Here is a 26,058-nt window from a genome sequence, read left to right on the forward strand (position 1 = left end):
CGTGACCAGAACATTTCTAGGAAGACTAATTTTGCTACATAGTCATAGAAAAGCTGCTGAAACAAGCCTGGTCGAAGCAGTTTCTGCCCGAATGAGATCACCTATTGCGGAACCCACTAACAACAGGTAATATTTAAGGATGCATAATACCATCGATATCCTGCACAAGATGCAAGCAGTAGACAGGCCAAGGAAAGGTCGAAACCATGACCCTGTAGTGTGCTGTGTCAGGCAATACCTAAAACGAACGTACTTTAGTTACGAAGAAACTATACTTCTGTACTGAAGTCGCGAACAAAAGGAGCCATGGATTTAACTGACGTGAGTTAACTTTAAAAATTATTATTAGTGAATAACAAATTGTAAACAAATGATTTCCAACATTTAAAGCGTGTATTTTAAGACGCAGAAAAAATTTGATGTTTCAATTTGTCCCTATCTGTTGCATTATTCCCTTTCAGTTTCTCAGAAGTGTAAACAATACAAAATAAGGAACATGAATAATAATAATAATAATATAATTGTTATTATTATTTTTCACGTCCTTCATTTACATGCCTCCGGTCTAGAAAGCCGAGATTAACGGCCTTGGGGATCCGTTGCGCTGACCGCTCGGCACTCTCTATCTGCAAAAGTTGGCACTAATTTCGCCGACAAGCGGCGGTCGCTCGGTCGGTATATTTCGCTTGCGGACTACAGGCCAAAAACGAGTGGCCTATAACACGCGAGTACTGAAGTATACATGACAAGGGCTAGACTGAGACTAAAACTAGAACTAGAGTAAAGTTTAATATTAGACAATAAAATAATACAGATAATATGATAATGATGTAACTCAGTAGGATTAAGCAGCGGGAAATATATCCCCAAGAGATATGTTATATTTTTTTTCCTTGGCACTACAGCCCCAGTGGGCCTAGGCCTACCTCCATGAACTTCTCCGTTCACTTCGGTTTTTCTAGATCTTACACATTCGGTAGGACTCCTTGGGCGAGTGATCAGCTCGTCGCAAGGCCTCTACCTGTAGGCAAACACAGAAAAACGCACACAAACATCCATGCCCTGAGTGGGATTCGAACCCACGATCCCGGCTTCCGAGCGAGCGAAGACAGTGCATGCCTTAGACCGCTCGGCCACCGTGACCGGTTATGTTATATTTACTGATAACAAATAAAGAGTAAATAGTTTGTGGCCTTTAATAAAGCGTTTTGAAATGTACGTATTTGAACGTTGATTCATAATCGAGGGAGGAGTTGGGCTGAATAAATCGGTTATACAAAAAATCTGCCAAATTCATTGTATGTTTTCAGCTTATTAGAATGTGCTAAAGTGAGATTATTCCAGACGACAGACTCGTATGCAAACTTTGAAAGAATTAAGGTTGTATATATAAATTCTAGACTATCCAAAGAAGAAAAATTGTACGTGATGAAAAGATCTGATACTAATTAGTAAGAGCATCAAAAGTAATAATAAAGCACTTCTATTATTCTCTACATTATTTTGTTTTTACATTCTTTCAGTACTCTGTCATTCGATAATCCACATTCTCTTTTCATTCTATTTCCTTGGGACCAGATTCCTATGGTCACATGTCTTATAGGTGCCAGCTTTAACTTTATCTTCTCTAGCCTTATGGCAAGTACTTCTCCGACAGTGAATCTGCAACTTTCAGCCATTCGATGAAAATTGTTGCTATAGTTCATATTTCACGGTAATACGTGTTGGCAGTTTTGGTAAACAAATCAACATCTCTACTCTAATCATAAAAAATTCTTTATTATAGATTACTAAGGAAAAAATTCAGGGCCGCGCCATAGCTCAAGCGGTTAGTCACTGGCTTCCCACGGCGGCGGCCCGGGTTCGATCCCGGGCCTGGTCAAGTGAGATTTGTGGTGGAGAAAGTGGTTCTGGGGCAGGTTTTCTCCGAGTACTTCGGTTTCCCTTGCCAATCTTCATTCCACCAAATTCTCCATCATCATAATCATGCGGGGCAGGCGACAATAGGCCAATCAGTGGCCGCCGTGTCGAGTGGACCCAGTTGGACTCCACCCCTCACTAAGCGAATTAAAAAAAAAAAAGGAAAAATTCCCATCATAATTTACTTCCCTCCTGTATCAATGATTTTAATTATTTGAAGGCCATAGTGTGAGAATTACAAAATGCTGCTCCATTCATAATATTCTCTTAAATAGGTTACTGCAACACCCAAAGATTTGTGACCTTTCATAGTAAAGTTTTTATCGATGGAGTCATCGGGTGTGTTATAGGAGAAATATACTTTCCGTCCTGCAAATTGCCATACTGGCTTCACTGTTAATAATCCTATTCATGAAGAGTGAATTCCATTTCTTGGCAAAATTATAAGAAGTAAACATACAGGATACAAGTAACACGTGCACTGGACCGACTGCATTATAACCGTCATGTTAAAATTCATGCCCAAGCATTTCCTGCCGTCAACTCAAATACTTTAAGCACTTTTCCACATACGCTCAAAAAGTATTCATGCTCTTATGTTAAATTATATTTTGATTAAATACATATAACTGCAGGCCTATGGATTCAGGTCGGAGGAATTTTTATTTAAATTATTTTCTACTTTACAAAATTTCGACAATCCTCGCGTGTGCCCAGAAAAACTTTGTTAAATTTTCGGAATCATTTGCATATTAACGGAAGCCCCTTATTAGGAAATTAATGCAGGGCATTATGTATCTTGTTTAGTTACTCCAGAACCTGAAGACTTTCGGAAAGAAACGAACTGGGCATAAATTGAAGGTTTAATTTTTCTCTACAATACCGTGCTCCGACAAATATTTAATATATTATGCACGAGATACGGGCAAGAAAGTAAGTATATCTTCTTGGTGAGTGAGATTTTTCGGCTGACTTTAACCAGAATTGGAATGTGTCGACGAATGGTACAATAGTAAAAAAAATCGCGATATAAAATTCCTCTCATGCTTGAAGATGGGAGGAGCAATTTTATTAGGTACTTCGCTGGTTTGTAATTACTTCTAAAAACGAAGAACGACAGGCTTCGAAACGCGTTAGTAGCAGAATCTCACATACCTGAAACTATGGACGTTCGTTTCAATATTTTGAGGTAAAAATTTCTTTCAAATTTGATTTAAATGTGTTTTTAGAAGGGGCTATTGATTTCCACACACGCATTAATTGAAGACAAATAGAGGAAACTGCATAATAGTAAGGGGAATTGTAGTATTTGGGGTTTCCATCGAAGAGGCTTGTTTCAATTTATTGTATTCAATGAAAACAGTCGAAATCGGAAAATATTCTTCAATCAGATGATAATATCAAGTAACTTCAGTTTCTTGCTCTGAGAAATTTCGTGATGACGTCTGATGGGGTGAAGAGAATGCAAGTTTTGCCACTCCCCTAGCTAGCACGGGAGGAAAATCACGATGTGGGATTGCGCATCCTCCCAGCACAGCCTATCCGTCTATACTGTAATTCTCTGCAGTCCTGTCCACCCATCGCGTGAATGAACGGAGTACAACGACCTGCGAAAGATAAAAGAGACTTTTTCTGTCCTTTTAGTTTCGGGAATATTATCAGCTACTCTCTATGCTAAGGATATGCGACTGACGTGAACGTTACAAACAACTCAGAAGCGCAATCGTAAAGAAGGACTAATTAAACTACATTATTGATGGCACTAGATGTGTATAGGGCGGATTAAATGTTATGTCCAGTGTCAAATACGATCCGACATAGGAATGCTTAAAATATGCTTTCAGTTGCCAGTAGGGCAATCCTGATATACTGGGCTGTAAACAAGTTCTTTACAGTATAAAATCCTATTCTTCAGTGTCTCCGTTCCTGTCCCGTCTACATAAGCGTTTCAATATATCTTTCCATGTTTTGTCTGTTAATTGGCTTAGAGACACGATTTTAATGAAATTAAATTCCTGAATGCGTGGAAAGAGAGACAATAATACAAAATGCTTTCAAAGTGATCCAGATGCTTCAAAATATGTTACTGCACGCAGTGATTGATAATGCCCTGATCAGATATTAGTTTATTTCCCAATAAATTTATCGCAGACGTTAAAGCCGAAGAAATTCAGTAGCAGGTATGAAAATCCTTTGTACCAAAACTCAATTTTATACAATTAATAAATAGCCCAATCTCCCGTGAGAGAATAATTACCGATCCATAGCAACAAAATAAATTCGTTAAAAACCGAATGTATACAACTTTATGGTTTCTTTTGCATCTCTTAAAAGCACTTAATCATGTTGTAGGACCATCCCCCCAATTGTCCAGGTTTCATGCAAGGGGTTTCAAAGGAGATAAATAGCGTATGAAATTAGTATTATTTTATTTTATACGGTTATATTTGTCCCTGAAAATTTGAGCTTTTAGAGACCTATTCTGAGTTTGAGGTTCTCACAGATGTAACTATGATAAGTGAAATATTCGCTGTGTGGTCTGCTATAAGTTCAGCGAAGCTTCGGAAAACGTAGAGCCTCGTTTTCTGGGTCAGAAACTAAGCAAGTAACAAGCATGCAGCAAGCAGTATGCCTATTGCTTGCTGGACTTACTACTCAATCCTTAAGAAGGAATCAGCATGTCCCTCCTAAAAGTCGATAAACGTCTACCAAAATAATTGCCGCCAAAAGATATTACTGTTTTCAAACATCTGTTTAAAATAGTATGGACGTAACTTCTTATTTTTTAAATATCCTGTAACAGTCCTGAATTCGATTCATCGCAATGGATGCATCAGACAGTCACAACACAGAGCCACTGCAATAAATAATAGAGAATTAATGAAGGAAATATATCTGTTTATCAATAAGAACTATGGATTAGAATTATCCCAGATTGCACAGACTTCAATAGATATATTAAAAATACGGATTTAACTTTACATTCTGGGAATCTGCAAGTGATCTCAGTTCAGCTCCACTCGCCGGATAATTACGAGTATTTGGTGCGACGGTGGTAAATAATGAACACTGACTAAGGGGAAATTATGTTCATACAAGTGACATAATTAAGAGTGGATCTTGTTTCAGTACGGTTTTCTAAAGAAAAACGTAGAACGAAGAATTCTCGCTTTCGATAGTTCATTTTAAATAATAGTATAAAAAAGTAAGTAAAACTATCCCTGTACCAGGCCGTGAAGGCCCATAGGGTTGTGAGACGTTGAGGGTCCCACATTATCTAGACACTCGGCTCAAAGATGTCAGTAAGGTTGTCAGCCTTACGCGCCGGCCGCGCTTTACTCCCCAGGAAAATTATTTAATTAATTCCTGGTACTCATTTCTGTTAGAGGCTGAGTGAACCCCAGGGCCTAATGCGGCTGAAAGGATTAGGTCAACTGAAATAAATCCACTGACCTAATCGGGGCTTGAACCCGCGACCTTCCGGCTTGTAGCATAGCAAATTAATAGTATAATTAAAAGAAATTTAATTAATTCAATAGCAAATATGTCATATAAGTAGCTTGTGTCAGTGTTAAGAATTTTTAACTTTTAATCAATAATACTATTGAATTAATATTAAGACATCCAGAATATTAAAGTGAAGACTTTCTTCATGATTCTCTTGACGTTTCTGACACTTTTGATTCATGACGGCAACATTAGGATAGCCATTCAATGTCCTCTTCCTGAAATACGTACACTATTTGAAGTATATGGTTGTCACTATACTGACAGGATATTCATCATAATCTCACTAGGCTATAACGCTGAGACGCTCCAGTCTGCGTGCGGGAACTAACGCGTGAAGTCGGAACTAGAGCTGACTCCAGGAACACAGTGCGTATCAAACGTACGATACATCAGGCAATGGACAAAGTCGAACATAATGTTGGTGCAACTGTAGCCGCGTTAATGCTGAGTTATAACAAGCATTTCGGAGATCTATTCTGCCTCCGTCATTGTAGTAGAAGAGAAAGATATGAGAAAAACTGTTTTAATATATTTTGTGTCTGCAAAAGGGGTCATTAGCTCATTAACATTTATGTCTTTCTTGCGAACATAAAAACTTATAAAAATTAAATAAAAGTAGCAGACAGTTACAAACTGTCGCTTTCAATCGGCGAGCCTTTACATTGTTACAAGTGACCAACTAAAACACTGATATGTTGGGTTTTTGGACTTTATCCATCGTCCTGGTTTTTAAGATAACACCTTCACCTGAGGACGGAAACAGATCCAGTTTCCGAAACGTCGTGTTTTTATTTTGTTATCTTAAAAACTAGGACGATGGATGAAGTTCCAAAAACCCAACATATCAGTGTGTTATACACCATAGTCAGAATCCCATAGTAACTACCAACTGAAACGTCTAACGGAATTTGTGGGTTGGGGTGAGAATGAGTCCACTTGGCATGTCGGCCACTAGTGGCCTATTGTACCAGACCTGGATGATGATGATGATGATGCGTATGAAGAAGTCAGTAGAATGAGAATTTGTAAGGGAACCCTGAAGTTGTCGGAGAAAATCTGCCCAAGTACCAAATTGTTCGCCACAAATCCAACATTATATAGCCTGGGATTGAACCCTGGCCTTACGATGGGAAAGCTACGTCTAACCGCCTTAGTTACGGCATGGCCCAGATGGATTGGTTAATAATAATATATATAACTGAAAATAACAACAATAATAAAAATACAGCGTAAGAAACATACAGAAATTCCGCATTGAAATGTAGAATCCAGGTGATACGATATTATTTACCGAAGGCTGAATATATTGTCACGAATTATGGACGTGTGCGTGACTTTAGACTGATTTTGGATTGGATCATTGGATTTATTGACACCTTAGTCACACAACTCGGGACTACAGGCAATTACAACACTATCGCTATTCTACACAATTTATAGTTCAATGTTGCACACGCACTAGGATTCTCAGCCTTCACTAGTCATATGCTGACAACGGATTTTTAACTGTCTTACTGAAGCTTCAAATCACACGTGAAGTCATCTTTCCACATCCGAATTCCTTTCTTGCCATTATTCTTCAACTGCCAATTCCGAAGGCTCGACCCAATTCAATTCCTCTGCTACCAAGCTCATATCCTGGCAGGTTGGCGTTCTGAAACTCGACTCTACACTCTATGCTGTTCAATTTAATTCTTCTTTATATCCACTTTACAGAACCCCATGGAAAATATCATCTTCTATTTTCTCGTATTGTTTTAGGCGTGTTTATCGGACCATTGTGTAACAACGGTTATAAAAGCGGACCACACAGAAAACAGCCCCTCTATTGTTGAGGCATATTTACCACGGCACGTGTTTAAATAATCGTTGCCTAGCAACGGTCTATACATCACAATATACATATATATATGCATAACAGCCCCTGTGCTCATCTGATTTCGAAATCAACTCAATACGTTACGGGGTCTCCCAAGCGTCTGGCTGTTTCCGTGAAAGACCTTGACGTTAAATTTAGCAAATTATACTGCAAGAGTATATAAAATAGTCATGTCCGTCAGACTGAAAAATGTAGGGTGTTAGAGGTGTAACATACAGCATATGGTATGAGGTATTGAACTGTTTCGGTTCGAGCAAAACATTTCTAAAATTAATTCTTTAGAAAAACAAATATCCAGTGACAGAACGGTTGATGTCTCGCTTATTAACGACACATTTAAAATTGTGTAGGTTATTTAGCCCGGAATTACTACGAGATTCCAAAAATAAATATGAAAACATTAAGAAGAAAGAATACATGGCTTATCTTAAGGCACTGTCTCAGTATCTGACTAGAGAAGCCAAGAAGTACTTTAGTCTGAGTACTCCTATATTAGAATAAAAATCGAAACAAGGCCCCTTGAAAACACGAAGCAGGAGCGGTAACAACTTAAAGAGGCAACCAGTTTTAGCGTCACAGATGAATTTCTCTGTACGTTATAGTTACTGTTATGGTCTATATTTTTTTTAACAACAAAACCTTTCACTTGAACAAGAGATCAAGCCAAACAAAGTGAAGCGCATATCGTAGGTCGTTACAATGTCCATAATGGAAAACGGTAAATTCAAAGTGGGGGAAATTTGGTTAGTTTAAGTGATTTAATCTAAACATATTTATATATTAGTAAGCAAAATTGTTATATTCTGAAGAATGCTGCTGCTGGGAGGTACTAGGTCCGGATGCCAGCCCAGTGACTGGATCTGAGTGAGATATTTTGAATTTGTACTTTACTTCAAGAGCAATTTTGAAAGACATCAAGACAATTCTCGGCCGTTTCCTTCGTCACCAGGTAAATCTAAAAACATAATACTATTATACATAATAGGGCAAAATTTTCGCCGAGGACGATTAAGGACTTAGCCCTACAGACACATGGGAAATGTGAGTGTAGCTGCAAGCATTTTAACTTTGCTTATTGATGAGGTAATGATCAGCTTCATTGAACACGCTGGCTAAGCAACAGAGCAAGTCTGAATAGGATGGCCGAAAGCGAAAGAAATGGCTCTGCCTGCTCATACTGCTTGTTGTTATGTTACTTTGCTGCAATCTGCGTGACAGCTATGAGGCAGACGAGTATTCCAAGAGAAGCGCAGCCAAAATAAAATACGAGGCCGTGATATCTGGCTCAACGTTAACGTGCGCTAACAAAGTGGCAAGGCTGCGTACTTGATGAGCTTAATAAGAGTACCCTCTAGTGTAATAGAAGTGGGGCAATGTATGGGACTTCACGTGTTTCTGCCCATGTGAATCATCTTCAGAAGGAATACATTAAAAGGAAGCACTCAATTTTGGGAAAACTTTTATAATAATACCACCTTCTTTCTTTGTACTCTGTACTTCACTCGATATGGATTCATATTTGTCGAGTCTGTTGATTTTTGGGTTTCAATAAACGTAACTAACCAGTTCACTTTTTTATTGCTAGTGGGGTGGAACTAAGTCCCTTGTATTGCGACCACTTCTGGCCTACTGTACCAGCCCAGATGATAGATGAGGGTGATTATGGACCAATTGGTTGAATGAAGATTGGCAGGGGAAACCGAAGTACTCGGAGAAAACCTGCCCCAGCTTCACTTTGTCCACCACAAATCCCACTTGAACTAGCCCGGGATCGAACCCGGGCCGCCTCTGTGGGAAGTCAGCGACTAACTGCTTGAGCTATGGCACGGCCATTAAAGAGTTCACTTAGTTACGTGATGAGTCATTATATAAGGCGAATCCCCTGAAGCAATGCAAATGATGCTGGTCTATTTCAAGGCGCGGCTATTCCGGAATAGGCCAGAAAGGAGTGAGCAAAAAAAAAAAGAGGCCCCAAAGTGACCGGTTTTCCGACTAAGATTAGAATAAGGAGCGTCACTAACTAACTAACTAACTAACTAACTAACTCACGATCTAACTAGATACATGAAACATATTCTTTCTTGATAAGCGGATAATCGTTCAGATGGTAAAGATAAACTCCGTATTTATAAACTCTTATATTCATTATCGTCTTCGCAGTAACTGCTCACTAAAACTTATTCTGAGTGAAATGAAACCAGAAAGTCAGTTGACGTTTCGGAGAGAAATATCGCCTCTATTTGTAGGGTCGAATAATAAGCCAAATAAGGAGGGGACATATTCTTCCGAAACGTGTTGACTTAAAATGGACTATGAGGAGTTATGTACAAGAAGATAAAACTCTTCATTGCTACCGCTGGAAGAACCTCAAATACTGCAAATGTAATCAGTTCAAGCCAGTCGAATAATACTTATTTGAGATCCATTTCATATTTCTCTTCCTACTTTTCAGATTTTCTAACTAAAACTTGTACTCATTTCTCATCGAATACATAATCTTCCGAATGACACATAACCGCTTTGTTAGCCTATTCAGTTGCATTCCTGTTCAGCGAAATATGTGATGATAGATAATAGTTACACTTATACGAAGAGGTATGTAAACTGGACGGAAAGGGTTTGGAAATGACAAATTTATCCAGCCAACCACAGCCTTCCCAACGTTGTTCGGAGAGCACCTTACTGTGGTTCCGGTGGAAACCTAACCCTCACTTCCGCCTCTTTACTACGAGACCAACAAAATACCGGTTCTGAGGCGAAACCACGCCTGGGGACTGAAGCTGCGACAACGGTCTAGCCGAATGGCAACTGAAGACTCCAAGTACTCTGGAAGACGTCACCTCAGTGTCTAATTATTTATCACGAATCCAACATGGACTGCCTTCCCTGTCAGAAAATTAAGTCGAAACTACAAGATCTCAGTTGTAGCTAGAAATGCAAATCTGGGTACACAGAAACTTCTTTTACAGCAAAGTGCTGGCAATAACACCGAATGTTAGTCTGGATGACGGAGGGGTCGGAGATCGAGTCCCGGTAGGGTCAAGAATTTTTCTTTTCATCACGTCGTTCTAACCGGCTCTGGGGCCCACCTAACCTCCTTTCGAATTGAAACCGGGGACTATTTCTGTGGGAGTAAAGCGAGAGGGGCGTGAAGCTGTCCACTCACCTACAACTAGTGCCGATGTCATGAAAATGTGGATCTATATATCCAATCCCCCACAAGTTTTCGTTAGTATTGTTTAATTATGTTGTATTTTAGCGTCCTGTTGCACTGATTCTCGTCCATGATGTGTATGTATTGACCGTCTTCTAGTGCACACAATCTCACATGTCACCTCAGTACATGTTCGGCATCACTGTGGCATCCTCAGGTGTGTTTAATTGCTTAAGCACAGGGACAACTTTAACTTTTTACATTACTTACTTCAGAACCTCAAATCTCATTACAGAGGACCACAATCCTTAGTTGCAGATAGCTCAATAAACATGGGGCGAGAGGTCCTAGGCTAAGAGCCACTTAAGGTTGCCCTTTGCTCCAGCAACCTAGTATAAAAGAACCCCATCTACACCAGACAGACTGCACATGAGCCGTGGCACAGAGTGAAGTGCGTGATGACGACATAAACGTATCTGTATTTAGGGCAGACAGTCAACGCTGGAAATGTAAAAGCCGGAGAAAGGTGTTCCTGTCCGCCATTATCTTCTCAGCTCGTAAATATTTTAAGAAACGGCAGTAAACTATGACCTTTGGTTTAGTGGGGACATTTTACCCCTGCAATTATGCACTAAAAGTCAACTGCACCGCTAACAAATTAAGGTAAGGTTCATTAGATTCTTTGCGAGCGAGGTTGAAGGGTTTTCCACGTTATGCTTTAGGAAGGTGGAGTGTGAAGCCCACATGCGACTTGCGGCTTATGGCGGGTCCAAGTGTTCGGATTGAGGTTAATAAAAAAAGCCACAGTTCATACGTTGTAACCGCACGCATCCTTCACGGAAAGTCTTATTTGTTTGTAAGTAACGGTTAAGTTTAGCTGTAGAAGTGAGATGCCCCGGAGGGTTCATGGTCCTCTGAACTGGCCTTTTGTTGCGAGGGACAGAAGGGAGGTTGGTGAGTCCATTGCATTCAAGGGGGAGTAGGTATACCTTCTTTCGTCCGTGCCTGTGGGGGTGGAGGACCTGTGGATCGAAGCTTCGAGAAACTTCTAGAAGGTGTGCAGACCGGAAGGGGTCCGTGTATTTGGTCATGAAAACCTCCCAGTGGAAAGTTCGAGATGGCTAAGAACGTGGTTTCTGGAAGCAGCAGGGGGGGAAAGGGGTCAGTCAGCGAGTAGAAGCCGGGGAGTTGGTGAGTGGAAGCCGGTGAGTAAGTGGGTAGAGGCCAGGGAGTGAGGGTGTTCATGTGGAACCTGTGCTAGGGGTTTAACCGATCGAGCCCGCATCCAAAAAAACGACGTAAGCGAGCCAACACCCGTGTACCCCTGGGATATAAGACTCATTCCGCTGAATTTAGTCGAGGCATACACTGCGTCGAAGTGAAGCGTGTGGGGACGGGTGTAACGTATTAACAAATCGACTGTTGAAACACGCATAGAAGATTTAGTCAGGAGACATGAAGTGAGAATACATATACACATACCAAATATACATGCCTCGGGTGGGATTTGAAATCACGATCTTGGCATGCGAAAGAGCGAAGACAGTATATGCCTTGACTTCTCGGCTACCGTGACCGACCGGGGTAACGCAGTCGGTATAGCGACTGGCTACTGACTGGATGACTGAGGAGTCGGATTCCGAGTTCAGGTAGTATCAAGAATTTTATCTCCTCAAAGTCGTCCAGACCGGCCCTGGGGTTCATCTAACCTATCCAATTAGTACCGGGGGCTCTTTCCTCGGGGATAAAGCGGCAGAGGCGTGAAGCTGACCACTCACCTCCAGCTAGTACCGAGGTAAAGAAAATATGGATCTATACATCCACTCCCCCCATATGACTTAATGGCGTAGTGCTTAATTAGTTAAGCACAGGGACAACTGTACTTTTACGTGAAGTGACGGGTACCATCTTCTGGGATATAAAACCGTGTAGTCCGTTGATAGTCAACCTATGTTTCGGAGGAACATATCGCCTCCATCTTCATGGTAGAGTAAGTAGTGCAAGATACCGGCGTGAAAACATGTGGCAAGCTGATATTTTGCTCGGCTTATTTGACCCTCAAGATAGAGGAGATACATTCCTCGGTAACGTCGGTTGACTTTCAACGGACTACAAGGTGTTATATCCCACGAAACCTGAAATCTTACAGGAAGTAAAGAGGCTACTTGGGAGACACAGTTGCAAAGAGGACGATGATATTAAAATGGATCGTAAGAAGTATGATATGACGATGCAGAAGGATTTATTTGCTTCAGGATATGGAGCAGTGTCAGGGTTCCTTTTAACAAGATCACGGACAATTCAATAGAACTATAAGTATCGATATACCCGAAGTTACTGAGTTACTGTTGGTCTTCAGAAGAACGGTCGGCCCAAAAGGCTATTCGTAGTTGAATTTAATTCAAAAGATGGAATCGAAACTGTTTTATTCAGAAAATACTGGTAATAAGCCCGGGAATCTTGGGTGCTAGGATAGGTGTGATGTAATCACGTTTACCTGAGCAAAACAGTAGAATTTTCCGTAGTTTCTTACATTGACCTAAGGGTAGAAATTCGACAGACATCAATCAGGTGTTAGGGAGAACAACTTCATTTCACTTTCTTTTCCTTGGCACTACAGCCCCAGTGGGCCTAGGCCTACATCCATGAACTTCTCCGTTCACTTCGGTTTTTCTAGATCTTACACATTCGGTAGGACTCCTTGGGCGGGTGATCAGCTCGTCGCAAGGCCTCTACCTGTACACAAACACAGAAAAACGCACACACACAAACTAAACATTCATGCCCTGAGTGCGATTCGAACCCACGATCCCGGTTTCCAAGCGAGCGTAAACAATACATGCCTTAGACCGCTTGGCTACCGTGACCGGCCCTTCATTTTTCACTTACAACTTCCAATATAATGGAATTTTCGAGTAGTTTTCCTATTTAACTTTATGGGAGAATATTTTTGTTCATTTGTGTTGTCTTGCTTGTGTGCATCATGATACAAGTCGATATATAGAACCAGCTTCTATTCGACTTTCTAGAGAAACGTTTTTATCCACAGACTAATCATATTAATGAAGGGCGACATGTAAATATACGCAAGCTCATGTTACTCAGTTAAACAGAAATGATTTATTTTACAACTTTTCTGTGTTAAAAGAGTGTGATGCAAAGGACCTATTCAGTTTTGTGGGTGTTGAAATGTTGAAAAATGGTGTATGGGTATTACAAAATCGTGTTATATCTTGAGTTATATTACGGACTGTAGACAAACAATCTATCTAATCTAATCTGTCTATCTATGGCTCTACAGCCCTTTGTTGGACCTTGGCCGCTTTTGCAGATTATCAGTCCTATACACAATCGGTAGGACTTCTTGAACGGGCACCAGTCCGTCTCAAAGCCGCTACCTACACACAGAATAAACGCACACAGACATCCATGCCTCGAGGAGTGGGATTCGAACCCACAATTGCTGTGTTTGAGCACGAGAAGAGGGTTCATGCTTTAGTCCGCGCGGCCACTATGATCGGTCAGTCTTCATTCAAAGTTACTGCAAATTCATAAGTTATTTGACAAATAATCCATTTGCATTTCCTTCTTTTCGTAAGGCAAGTTACGTGTTAGAGCTGACGTGTACGTTCGGTGTTCTTTGAAGAAACACCGCCATCCACTGCCGAGGTCCATACTGGAAGCATCGTGTGACGTTCAATAAGCGGTAAAGAAATCGGACTTTTGGTTCTCGAAGTATAAGTTAAAGCTATCTCCCCGTAGTCGCACAATGTTCGAATCATTGCAGACAATAGGCGGAAGAATGGATGTTGTAGGTAAGGCTATAGAAAGTAACGTAAATGTTGCAGTTGTATATAGTTTCTTAAACTGGGCTTCCGTTTAAACCAATAATCACTGTGACAATGAATATCACCGTCGAGTAGGAAGCACTCATATTTTGTATTTGCGAGGTTCGGTGTTCAAATCCCGTCTCGGAGACCGCTTGTGTTATTAGAGGAATCTATTGTACTCCAGGTCAATACCGAGTTAGAAACTCAAATTAGGCCACGACCGCTACCTTCCACGTCTTCTCCGATTCATTATTCACTTACAATTCACGCCATTCACCCTTAACGATACACAACGACTTAAACCGTAAATAAACAGATCAGTGCAGGAACAGGGGGAAAAAAAAGATATCCCTGTAACAGGTTGTGGAGGCCCATACGGCTGTGAGATGTCGAGACTTCCACATTTTCTAGACAGTTTGCTCACAGATGGCGGTGAAATTGTCAGCCTTACTCGCTGGTGGCCCTTTACTCCCAGGAAGATTCCTGTAGGAACAATGGGCTATCGAAATATATATGATAAGCTTAAGACCAAAGACTGCAGTACAAATTACGCAGTAGTTTGTATTTTAATCTAACATTTTCAAAATCACGATACACAAACACGTATACAGGTTCTTCACTTATGTATAAAATGGATGCAATTTTTGAAAGTCGTACTGAGGCGCCTACTGGGATTATGGGTTACAACTCCGCTAAAATAGGGATATACGTCTTATGTTTTTCGTGCTGTTATTCTGTGAAAACAGAAGCCTTGCGATGAGCTTATCCTTCACCCAACGATCTTGCCAAATGTCCAAATGAGTCATTGTTTCTGAATTATTTCAATTGTGATTTGACATTTGTGTGCAGGAAAATTTCCTTATATGGGATAGGAGTGTGTTTCAAACCATAGACGAGAATCATTGTAACTGGATGACCCATGGTTTCGAATCCTGAGGGACTCAGAATTAAATACCGTAGAAGGGAAATGTAAAATAACGAGAGACCGATATGCCTTGTGCTTCAAGAGAAATCTCGCAAGTCGTGGAACAGTTATGGGCCTGGCATCTTATGGAATGTCGGGAAAACCGGATCTATAAAACCGGTATTTGTCATATTTTAGAACAATTATTAAGCCGCTGTCATTGAATTTACTAACTATAATACCGTCAGGGGATTGGCAAAATGCCGGGGTCTCAATGACAAGTACTTTTCCTTTGATGCTAAAATTATAGTCAGGCATTTAGAGAACACGCAGCTGTACAGAAAACGAATTAGCATTAAGATAACACTAAAGTTTTTAGTTCTATTTTTACGGCTTATTATGCATCGCTGTGATCATCTCAGACTACAAGTCTATATAATATTTTTTTTTGTGGGTTATACGGTGGGGCTCTCAGTAGACAGGCTGGTCCTATATGATGTCTAACGCTTGGATGATAGAAAAGTGGTGAAATCGAAAGGATGGAACGATGGATGCATGGAAGGACTGAAGAAATCCACGAAAACCTTTACTCAGGGGAGCCAGTGTTCCGTCAGAGGCTCGAACCGAACACCATCTGAATATATATCTGCAACGTTAACATTGTACCAACATTCTCTATCATGTCTCGACTTCCTTAATTCATCATCTACAAAATAAAGGACTAATAAATACCTGAGAGAAGAAAAGCATTACAAATTGAATCAATACCAACTGCCGCATAAAAATTATTTTTTTTTTCTCATCATGGAAATCCTGACCTCGACTAAGCTAAAAGAAAGAACTTCTCTTTAATCGCATGAAAAATATTCATTGCACTTCAAACGAGTCCATATATGCTGAATCGACATCATTTTATTTTATTTCATTTCATTTTATTTATGTTCTTTCATTCTTTTTTTTTATTTTATACCAAAATTGGCATCACATTACCAAGCTGTTAACTGTGAGGAGCTCTGTGTTTAGGACGAACCTGCTTCTAATCTCAGTTGACGCATCCAATATCATTGGCGTCTTACCAAGCAAAAGCCAAGGGCCATTGTGTTGAGTTAAAGGAGTCCAGCCCACTTTTCAACCTTTCCTTTCTCTTGCATAGCCAATGCACGGCCCTATAATTGTGACTTCGCCAGCAACGATGAAACGACGTCGCCTATTCTAACTGTCCTACCTACATGATGACGGGTACAGGTCACATCTGAGCTCATAGTCCTCGCTTTAGCCTGCAGTGGCACTTAGTACAAGACTGAGTGATCAGAGGGATGTACAAGGTGTGGCAATAAAGAACCCGGATTACTTTTATGACTCATTTCCGGCCACGTCATTGACGAAGAGGAGGGTAGGGCATTGACCCTTGGACTTCCCTCTACCGTCACACAAAGTTTCATTCACGTGCATCGGTTAGTCTGGCCGCGACCATTGTTAGAAGCGGATCGTGTTTCTGAGCTCCGTCGGAATAATGCTGAGTGCTAATGCAGAACAACGTGCTAACATCAAATTCCTCACAAAACTTGGAAAATCTGCCACTGAAACTTACAATTTGTTGACAGAAGTATATGGTGATCAGTGTCTATCTCGCACGCAAGTTTTCGAGTGGTTTAAGAAGTTTATGGAGGGTAGGAAAAACGTCGGGAACGATCCAAAATCGGGCCGTCCTCCCACTGCGAAAACTCCAGAGAATGTGGAGAAGGTCGCTAGAATTGTTCGAAGAGATCGTCGACTGAGCATTCGAGCAATTTCTGAACTTACGAACATCAATAAGGAAAGTGTTAGACAGATTTTGCACGACGATCTGGGCATGAAAAAGGTGTGTGCTAAAGTGGTGCCAAAAATCCTTACCCCCCAGCAAAAGGAACATCGAGTGAATTGCTGTGTTGACACTCTTGAAAACATTGAAAATGATCCTGATTTCTTCCAAAACGTAATTACGTGTGACGAAACTTGGATTCTTCAATATGATCCAGAGACTAAGCGACAATCCATGCATTGGAAGAGCCCCAAATCCCCTAGGAAGAAGAAAGCGCGCATGAGCAAGTCCAAATTCAAAGCAATGATGATTGTTTTTTTCGATATCCGGGGGGTAATCTACATTGATTGGGTGCCTGAAGGTCAGACTGTCAATCAGGTTTATTATAAAAATGTTTTGACGTACCTCCGTGAACGTGTGCGACGAAGGAGACCAGACATGTGGAAGAATGCCTCATGGGTTCTTCATCACGACAACGCGCCAGCACACAACGCGCTATCTGTGAAGAGGTATTTGGCAAAAAACAACATTCCAGTGATGGAACATCCACCGTATTCTCCGGACCTAGCACCGTGCGACTTTTTTCTCTTCCCAAAAATCAAGTCTGCGCTGAAAGGGACCAGGTTCGAGTCCGTGGATGCAGTGAAAGCAAAAGCGACGCAACTCTTGAAGAGCATAACACAAGATGACCTGCAGCACTGCTTCCAACAGTGGAAAATTCGCATGGAGCGGTGTAGGGATCGGGGAGGGGACTACATTGAAGGGGATAACATTTCGACTGTCTGATTTTTTTTTAATAAAGGGTTAGAGCATGAATCCGGTTTCTTTATTGCCACACCTTATCCGAGAGTCTCTTCAGTCATTCCTTCCCAACGCGAAGTTAAAGACTTCATAATAGACATAAAAGACTGCATAATAATTACACACATTCTCAAAAAAAGCTAATTTCCATTCTTCTGGTGCACTGATGCTCCTTCATTGCAGATGCAGATCTATATAATCGCTACGGTGGAGATATTCTACCCCGCCTCCACTGAATAAAAAACACCTTTTCCAAAAATACCGGTGTTATTGTATGTTTACCGATCCGTTGTTTAGAAACGGGTTCTTCTATTGTTACGAGCATGTTCATTTCAGCAGGAACCGGTTTACCGAAACGTTGCCTAGCAATAAACTATGCCGGCTTTCAGGCGTCATGTCACAATATATACAAGTTTCATGAAGATTAGTACAGGAGTTAATTGAATATTATGGTATCGCCTCGGCAATTTGAAAGGTTATAATATTGACATTACTGATGGAAGGGATTTACAAAGTGCGCCGTTGAGATGGGCTCAAGTTCCATAAAAATCGGTCTAGAAGTTTAAGAAATATTACGATGATTACCGCAACAATTTGAGACGCTATAATGTTGCTATTAATGATCGAAGGCTTTTGAGATGGCTTCATACTGTAACAGATTTGATAAAAGCATTGCCAGGCAACGGCTCAGCAAACAGTTCCCAAGATTCAACAATATAGGGTAAACTGTTTTCTATGTGGTCTGCGCCAAGTAACTGTAGAACAACGGGGTTATGCAATCCGTTTCTAGGCAACAGCTCGGTAAACATATTCGTATTTCCGCGTATCAGACAGTGCTATGTAACTCGGTGACGTCATCAGCAATAACACCTGTGTTTTCCATGGGATCTGTTCAAAGTGATTACTTATAAGGAAGTAAATTCAGAAACAAGTTCAGTTCAGGGTAGTTAAGATTCAGTTCTCGGTAAGAGATAGTCACTGGAAGTTCGTAGTTGCAGAAGAGCACAAGAAGACAGCCTGTGAAGACTTAACGTGGATGTGAAGACTTTATATGTGCTGAAGTACAGTGTTATCTGGAGTGTGACAGTCGTAGTTCCAGTGATAAAATCCATTGCCAGGAAACGGATAGGGCGAAACTTTGAAGAGGAATATCCATTATTTTTATTTGTTACGTATCAACGACTAGTGTAAGCAGATATAGGAGATTTTATTTATGCCTTATAATTACAGTAATCTTGAAAGTGTTATAATTCTTTGTAGTTACGACTAGTGAATATCCAATAAATCGACTCACCCATCTAAACCCTCGTCTTTAGTCACTAATACAAGTGACAATATGGTATGGTATACATACCAAGTTTCTTGAAGATCGATGCAGGCGTTCAAGCAACATTAAGATTTATCCTCAGAAATTTGAGAGGCTGTGATGTTCGTATTTATGAGTTAGGGACTGAGATTGAGTTAGGTGCCTTGATATACATATCAAGTTTCATAAAAATTGGTTCAGGAATTCAAATGTTAATACGAGGGGGTACACATGCGTGCGCGCGCGCATACACACACAGGAAGATGATCTCACAAGCCTACTTTAATTTTTACAAAATAAGCAAAGTGGGCTGCAGAGACTAATAAAACTTATTATATGGGGAATTATACTTCGTGTTCTATATACGGAAGTCCCTGCATGAACGCAAAGTAAGTCAAGAGAAGCTGTGACTTGATGATCCTCAAGGACGATTTAATATCTATGGCGTTATAGAAACGAGAGTTAAGTCAAAAATCTGTTAAAATGAGAACTGCTTTATTAGATTCTACTTATAAATTAGGAAGTAAACACCGAATTTTGCATTTAAATTGGCGACAGAGAACAGTTCTGCCGTTTGTGAGCGACCCGTCAACAAAGCGAACATCTTTTTGAAGAACAGCAGAAGCTCGGCCGGTTCTGAAGCCGCGTGATGCATAGAAGCAACGGCAGCCAAACTGCTTTTTTGCAACTTCGAACTTGTTCCTTGCAGTGTTGTAACTTTGAGTCCTGATGGAGCTGAAAGTCATAAATTTGAATAACTAAGCTCAAGAACTTCATGTTATATTCTCGGGTGCTTCAAGGGAGTGGCCGAAAACAAAGGATCACTCATACGAGACATAAAACTGAGGACCTTGTTACTGCAGCACGTGGAACTGAAAGTATATTGCAAGAAAGTAGCATATACATTTTTATGGCGCGAAGTATGAAGAGGTGTAAAGAAATAAACGGGGCTTGATTATTTTGACAAATATTTACGTAGAAAAAGGTTATGTTATGCATATACAATAGAGAGAAGGCGAACTGGAAATTCAGGAATCTATTATGCTATTGTGTGTAAATACATTTAACAAAATAATTCGAATTCACTTAAAACAACTTTCCATAATACTGTATTTGACACCACTGTATGTCCAAGTTTCCTTGCTTCCTTCCCCTCCTTAATTTCCTTTCAAGTCGCAGTACCAGTGATTTATCCACGTCAGCCGCCAGTTCTAGCGAAAGGCATTATAAAAATCATTGCTTGCCATTCAGCGACATAGTGAAGTGCTTAGTTAAGTATATTATTGAACAAGTATTAAAAATAATTTTCTTTTCCTGAGAAGTGGTGCTCCGTGAGTAATTCTCTTTTGTGTAACACCAGAGGTTCTTCTTTAATTACGTATGTCTTTTAGGCGGGGTGCCAAAATTAACTTCCTCACTCACAACGTACTTGCATCCGACGCCATATAAGCCCAGTATTGACGAGAGTCCTGTCTTCTAAGACTTAAAGTCATGTATTCCGCTGAAGGTTGACCTACGTTTCCTACCACCTGCTTCGTACTGGTTTCTTTCTTGGCGTATTTTTGAGCCTTAAGATGGAGATGGCATTATCCTCAGAAACGTTGGATGAATACACGGCATTATATCCCAGAAGATCAACTGTTCATAACTAACATTGTGAGATCCTGAGATCCTAAAAGCCTAGAATTCTTCGTCTCAATATATTAGTATATAAACGTAATTTCACTCGCACGCACATAAGTACACACAAATCCATTCATACTACCTACATACTAGTACATATATACATACATACATATGTGCTTTACGGTTTCTAGTAGCTTTTATCTCTATAACAGGACAATCATCGTGCTTTAAGTCCAATGCCATAGCTTAGGCGGTTAGTCTCAAGCTTACCACTTCGGCGACCCGGGTTCCTCCAGGGCCAGATTATGTGAAATTTGTGGCGGACAAAGTGGTAATGGGGCAGGCTTCCTTCGAGTACTTCGGTTTCCCCTGACAACTATCATTCCACTAGCTGCTCCATAATCATCAGCACCATCCGGGACCGGTACAATAGGCCCACTATTGGCCTGCGCATCAAGTGAACCCAGTCTCTCTCCAAGCCAGGAATATTACAGAATCATGCTTTAACTTTTTAAACTACAACCAACCAATTTGTTTGTCACAGATAGGAGTATTTACATTTATGATCGTATAAATTTACATTCCTTTGAAAATGTCACTGACGGAATGAAAAATCTATAAAACTCTTAATGATTGAGCATAATTACTTCATAATAAGCAGATCAACGGGAAACCGATATAGCCGTATATATACGATGCTGCCCTTCTAGATAAACAACGATTTGAGCTTAAAGAGAGAATAAGGAATTTGGTGTGAAGAAGTCAAAGTTCTGCCAGTTATGTCGAGAAAGGTATCATTTAGCATTTCTATAAAATAGAAAACCTTCATTGACCACAAAAATCCATCGTCCACACTCTATACGCCGTCTGGGCAACTTACACCAAATGATTTGAATGAGGTGCATGAGGCCAACTTACTTCAGAAACTGTCGTTTCGTAAGGGGTGTTTTCGAAGTGTGGAGCGTTGTCATTGTTGTCTGACACTCGAACGATGACGGGTATTGACCTCTTCTTATTGGTCGCCTTCACCGTGCAAGTCAGCTGTAACAAAGCGACGCTTTTATTATGCAAGATTTAATTGGTTTGGAACAGTGGACTGGCTTCATTAACACATGCATCTGTGGGAAAATATCTCTTCCGTAAAATTACATAACCCTTCGTATTATAAATTACGCTTTATTGATAGAGTTCAGTATCGAAAGTTGCATAGATAGCGTGTTAAATGTACAGGCTCATAAAAAGTTAGTAAAAGTAAAAAATACATACTTATGGGTATGTTTATTAAGATATTGCACTTACATCATTGGTAGTATAACACAACACAAATGTGGCAAGGGGATTTCGCTCACCCACCGACCCATAAATATCTTTAGCATAATTCAAATAAATTTTAATTTTGGAACCAGAGTTTCTTTAGCGACGTTTCTCGCTGTTAGTATGACCTCAACCTCTAATTCTTAAACTGTTCGTGTGTTATTTCTGAAAGCACAGTCCCTCAGGAGTCCCCATTAAGAAGTCCTACCAAGTTTAGTGACATCATTCAACTTCTTCAATAATGGGAAGGGGAGACATACAGGCATATACAGACTCTGTGCTGATCTCACAAATATCCTTTTAATTTTTAAATAAACGAAAGGATTCTAAGAATCGTGCACTAAGGGTTGCATATGATTAATATGCGCAATCCTCTGTCACGAACATGACTGTGAACTAGAAGTTCTTGGAAGCATTAATCTCCTATTTTCTTTGATACGACAAGGACCAAATTAAAACGACGCGTCCAATAATTCCTCTATTTTTGCGTTTGTATTCGTTGCAACGGTAATATTCTCATCGTTCCGTGCAACGGCTGGAAAATTCACATACATACATACATACAGATTGATGGAAGAGATTTATGAATTACACAGTTAGGATGCGCTTAGATGCCACGATACAGATACCAAGTTTGATAAAAATTTGTTCAAGCATTCAAAAGTTGATGGGGGGTACAAAGGCAGATATCATGGGGATCTAATTTTTTTTTTTCAGAATAAGGTAAGCAGGCTAGAAGCATCGTGAGCTGCATTTATTAGACTGCTGTCGTATTAGTTTCCAGTTCCATACTGATTTAAGTACAAGACAAACATAAAGAAGCTATCCCTATAACAGGCCATGGAGGACCATAGGGTTGTGATATGTTGAGGTTCCCATGTTCTCTAGACAGTCAGTCTTACGTCCCTGCCGCCCTTTACCTCCAGGAATATTCATGGTACTCATTTCCGTCAGAGGCTGAGTCAAACCCAGGGCCATAGTGCGGCTGGAAGGATTAAGTAAATTGAAAAAGAAAACCCACTTCATCGGGATTCGATGCCGGGACCTTCCGGCTTGTAGCATAATGCCTCAACCAACTACGCTACCACGTGTAACCCCAAGACAAACAACATAGGATGTGACAACCAGATTCGGTGCAGAAGTCTGTCTTGTGTTGAATAATTTTGCTTCTAAGGCGGGTTCCGAGAGAACCAGATTTAGCATAGATCTACTGAATTAGTGCAAGGATTATGTAGGCCCAAGCTAGAACTTTAACCCATGCACTGATTTACAAGAGATTTCTTTCTCAGGAACAATGTCCTGACTGATTTAACGTGTATTTATTCAAAGTTGGAGACCAGCAAAAGAAAAGTTTTCCCCCATTTACCAACAGGCACAGCTAAACCTCAACTTTTTAACAATAGGTCTACGTATTGTCATCTCGGAAAAGTTCCCTGAATAAAAATGAACACGGAAAACGTTAATACCAAGTAATGTATTTAACATAAACAAAAAACTATGGAAATAATCGAAGGCTTTTCTTTTCTTTCAATTTTTCAGTTCCTATGTAGGCAAAAAGGAAAAATAAACTAACGGGTAATAACAATGTTGTTTTTAATTCTGTTCCTGTGAATCATGTCCCCAAGGACAAAATTCCACCTGAATTATTCCTAACATCACTTCGAACTTTCTAACCGTCATGTATGAAATACGCTGCCGGTAACCACATCAGTTCTGAACAGACCTTCTCTGTCTGAATAAACAAGGAATGAGTACGTAGACCCTGGCTTGCTATCATTGATATTTTTATTATATTTAGTTGCAGGAGAAGGCGAAACTCTTACTCAGAAAAATACTTAGGGAAAATTGTAGGGCTCACCACTCGTAAAGCCAAATGAAGTTCTTGCTCGATATCCAATTTTTTTGTTTCACTCTACACACACGTTTCTTTAAAACGTTACATATTTTAAGATCTTTTACCAAACAGATTTTCAGAACCTCAGTTAAGTTACAGAAATATTACCCCCACTTCAGAAATTTGCGGGTCCGCCATACTTACTGTATGTGAAATACGACGGTGCCTATCACAGTGGCCGCGAAGTCTAAAACATGAAATGTCTTCTCGCGCTCGAACGCTGGGATCATGGGTTCGAATCCCACTCAAGGTGTGGATGTCTGTGTGCGTTTATTCTGTGTTTGTATTATTCTATGTATAGGTAGCGGCCTTGCGATGGGCTGACCCCCCTTCCTAGGAGTCCTACCGTTTGTGATAGGATTAAGAAACTGAAAAAGTTGCCAAGGCCCAACAAAGGGCCGTACAGCCATAATAGAATAGAAATACGGTGGCCGGGAAACCCTAAAAGACATTACGTGCACAAAGTTTCATGATGATCTATTAATTAGTTTGAAGGTTATTAGAGGCAGAATCACAGGTATGTTATCATCATAAGCTTTTTAACCGTCTGAAGAGAATGGGTTAAATACTTTACTCAGAAATACATAATGGTCTTAGTGATCTATCGATATAGCCTGCAGTTCGTAGGAACGTATACAAGCAACAGTATTTAGACAACATAAAGAAAGTTACGTTTGGGGTTCTTTCCTTGCTCCCAGATTCACCATTTGTTATTCTGTTAACATTCATCATCATTAAGGATAACAGCAATGCTAAAACCTCACAACCTTAGAAGGCTGGGCGGTGAAATTTTACATGTGTTTATTTTTCGATTTAGCACACCTCATAGGTCTTGAAGTTCATGTGCTGCAAATACAAGGCAATTACTGTCGATTCAAATAGACTGTTGCAACAACTTTGTTTTCTTTTTCCTCTATTGCTCTACAGCCCTTCCGACCTTGGCCGCTTTTTCAGTTTCTTAATCCTATACACCAGCGATTCTCAAGTCTTGTCAGGCCGTGGCCCGGTAAATTCTTTTTCTACAAGACGAGGGCACGGTATAATTGATGCCAGGGCCCGGTACTGGTCTACGGCCCGAGCGGTTGAGAAACACTGCTATACACAGTCGGGAGGACTCCTTGGTGGGGGGATCAGCCCGTCGCAAGGCGCTGCCTACACAGAGAACAACACAAACAGAATAAAAGCACACACACATGTTCATGCCTCGAGTGAGATTCGAGCCCACGACCCCAGTGTTTGAGCAGGCGAAGACTGTTCATACCTCAGACAATATAACGCAGAACGGCATACAGATGTTGGGGTTGGCAATGGGATCAGCGTTTCGCGTTTGTTAAATATTACTTGAGAAAATGTACGAAATTCGATTTGAGCTTTTTGAGAGGTGGATTTACTTTTGACCTTGAATCTCAAGAATTTTCTCCTCAGCATTTCGTCTCACAACAGAAAGGCTTCAGATAAAATAATTTACTTAGTTTTAAAAAGCAAATCACAAAAACTGGTATATTTTAAAGCTTACTTGACGTAATCCTACGGCACCTCAAAATGCAGAATGACAAATGCTGTGAACTCTTGTTAAGTTTATCAATTCCCTTAGTGTGTAATGCAGATAGCACGTATTCGCGGATATACGAGTAATACAAGTTTCGGCACAATGCTTTTCATAAGGACAGTCGTACAATGCTTACGCAAATATCAACGCAATCTTAGAAAGTTGACAACACATTTAATTAAGTAAATGGAAGCTTACTTTAATTTCCCGAATTGACAGATCCATTTCTATAGAATCCTTTAGACAACACGCTAAGCCCAGACTTAGAGCTCGCTACTTTCGCAATAATAATATTTGTTACATTCCCCGTTGCCGACCACAGTGGCCGCGCGATCTAAAATATGAAATCATCTTCACACGTTCAAACACTTCGATCGTGGGTTCGAATCCCACTCACGGCATGCATGTTTACTTTGTGTGTGTGCGTTTTTCTGTGTTTGTGTACAGGTAGAGGCCTTGCGACGAGCTGATCACCCGCCCAAGGAGTCCTACCGAATGTGTAAGATCAAGAAAAACCGAAGTGAACGGAGAAGTTCATGGAGGTAGGCCTAGGCCCACTGGGGCTGTAGT

At 40.4% G+C, this 26,058-nt stretch overlaps 1 protein-coding gene across 2 annotated transcripts in view; it reads right to left on the reverse strand.

Moving 5' to 3' along the window:
- Positions 1-26,058, reverse strand: part of LOC111872250 (cadherin-99C) — a 118,164-nt gene that overhangs the window by 67,586 nt on the left and 24,520 nt on the right. For both annotated transcript variants that reach the window (XM_033754630.1, XM_033754629.1), the window contains exon 4: positions 21,650-21,772. In XM_033754630.1, the coding sequence (XP_033610521.1) occupies positions 21,650-21,772 (123 nt within the window). The remainder of the gene's footprint in view (positions 1-21,649; positions 21,773-26,058) is intronic.

The sequence above is a fragment of the Cryptotermes secundus genome, unplaced genomic scaffold (genome assembly GCF_002891405.2).
Source record: "Cryptotermes secundus unplaced genomic scaffold, Csec_1.0 scaffold941, whole genome shotgun sequence".
Lineage (NCBI taxonomy): Eukaryota > Metazoa > Arthropoda > Insecta > Blattodea > Kalotermitidae > Cryptotermes > Cryptotermes secundus.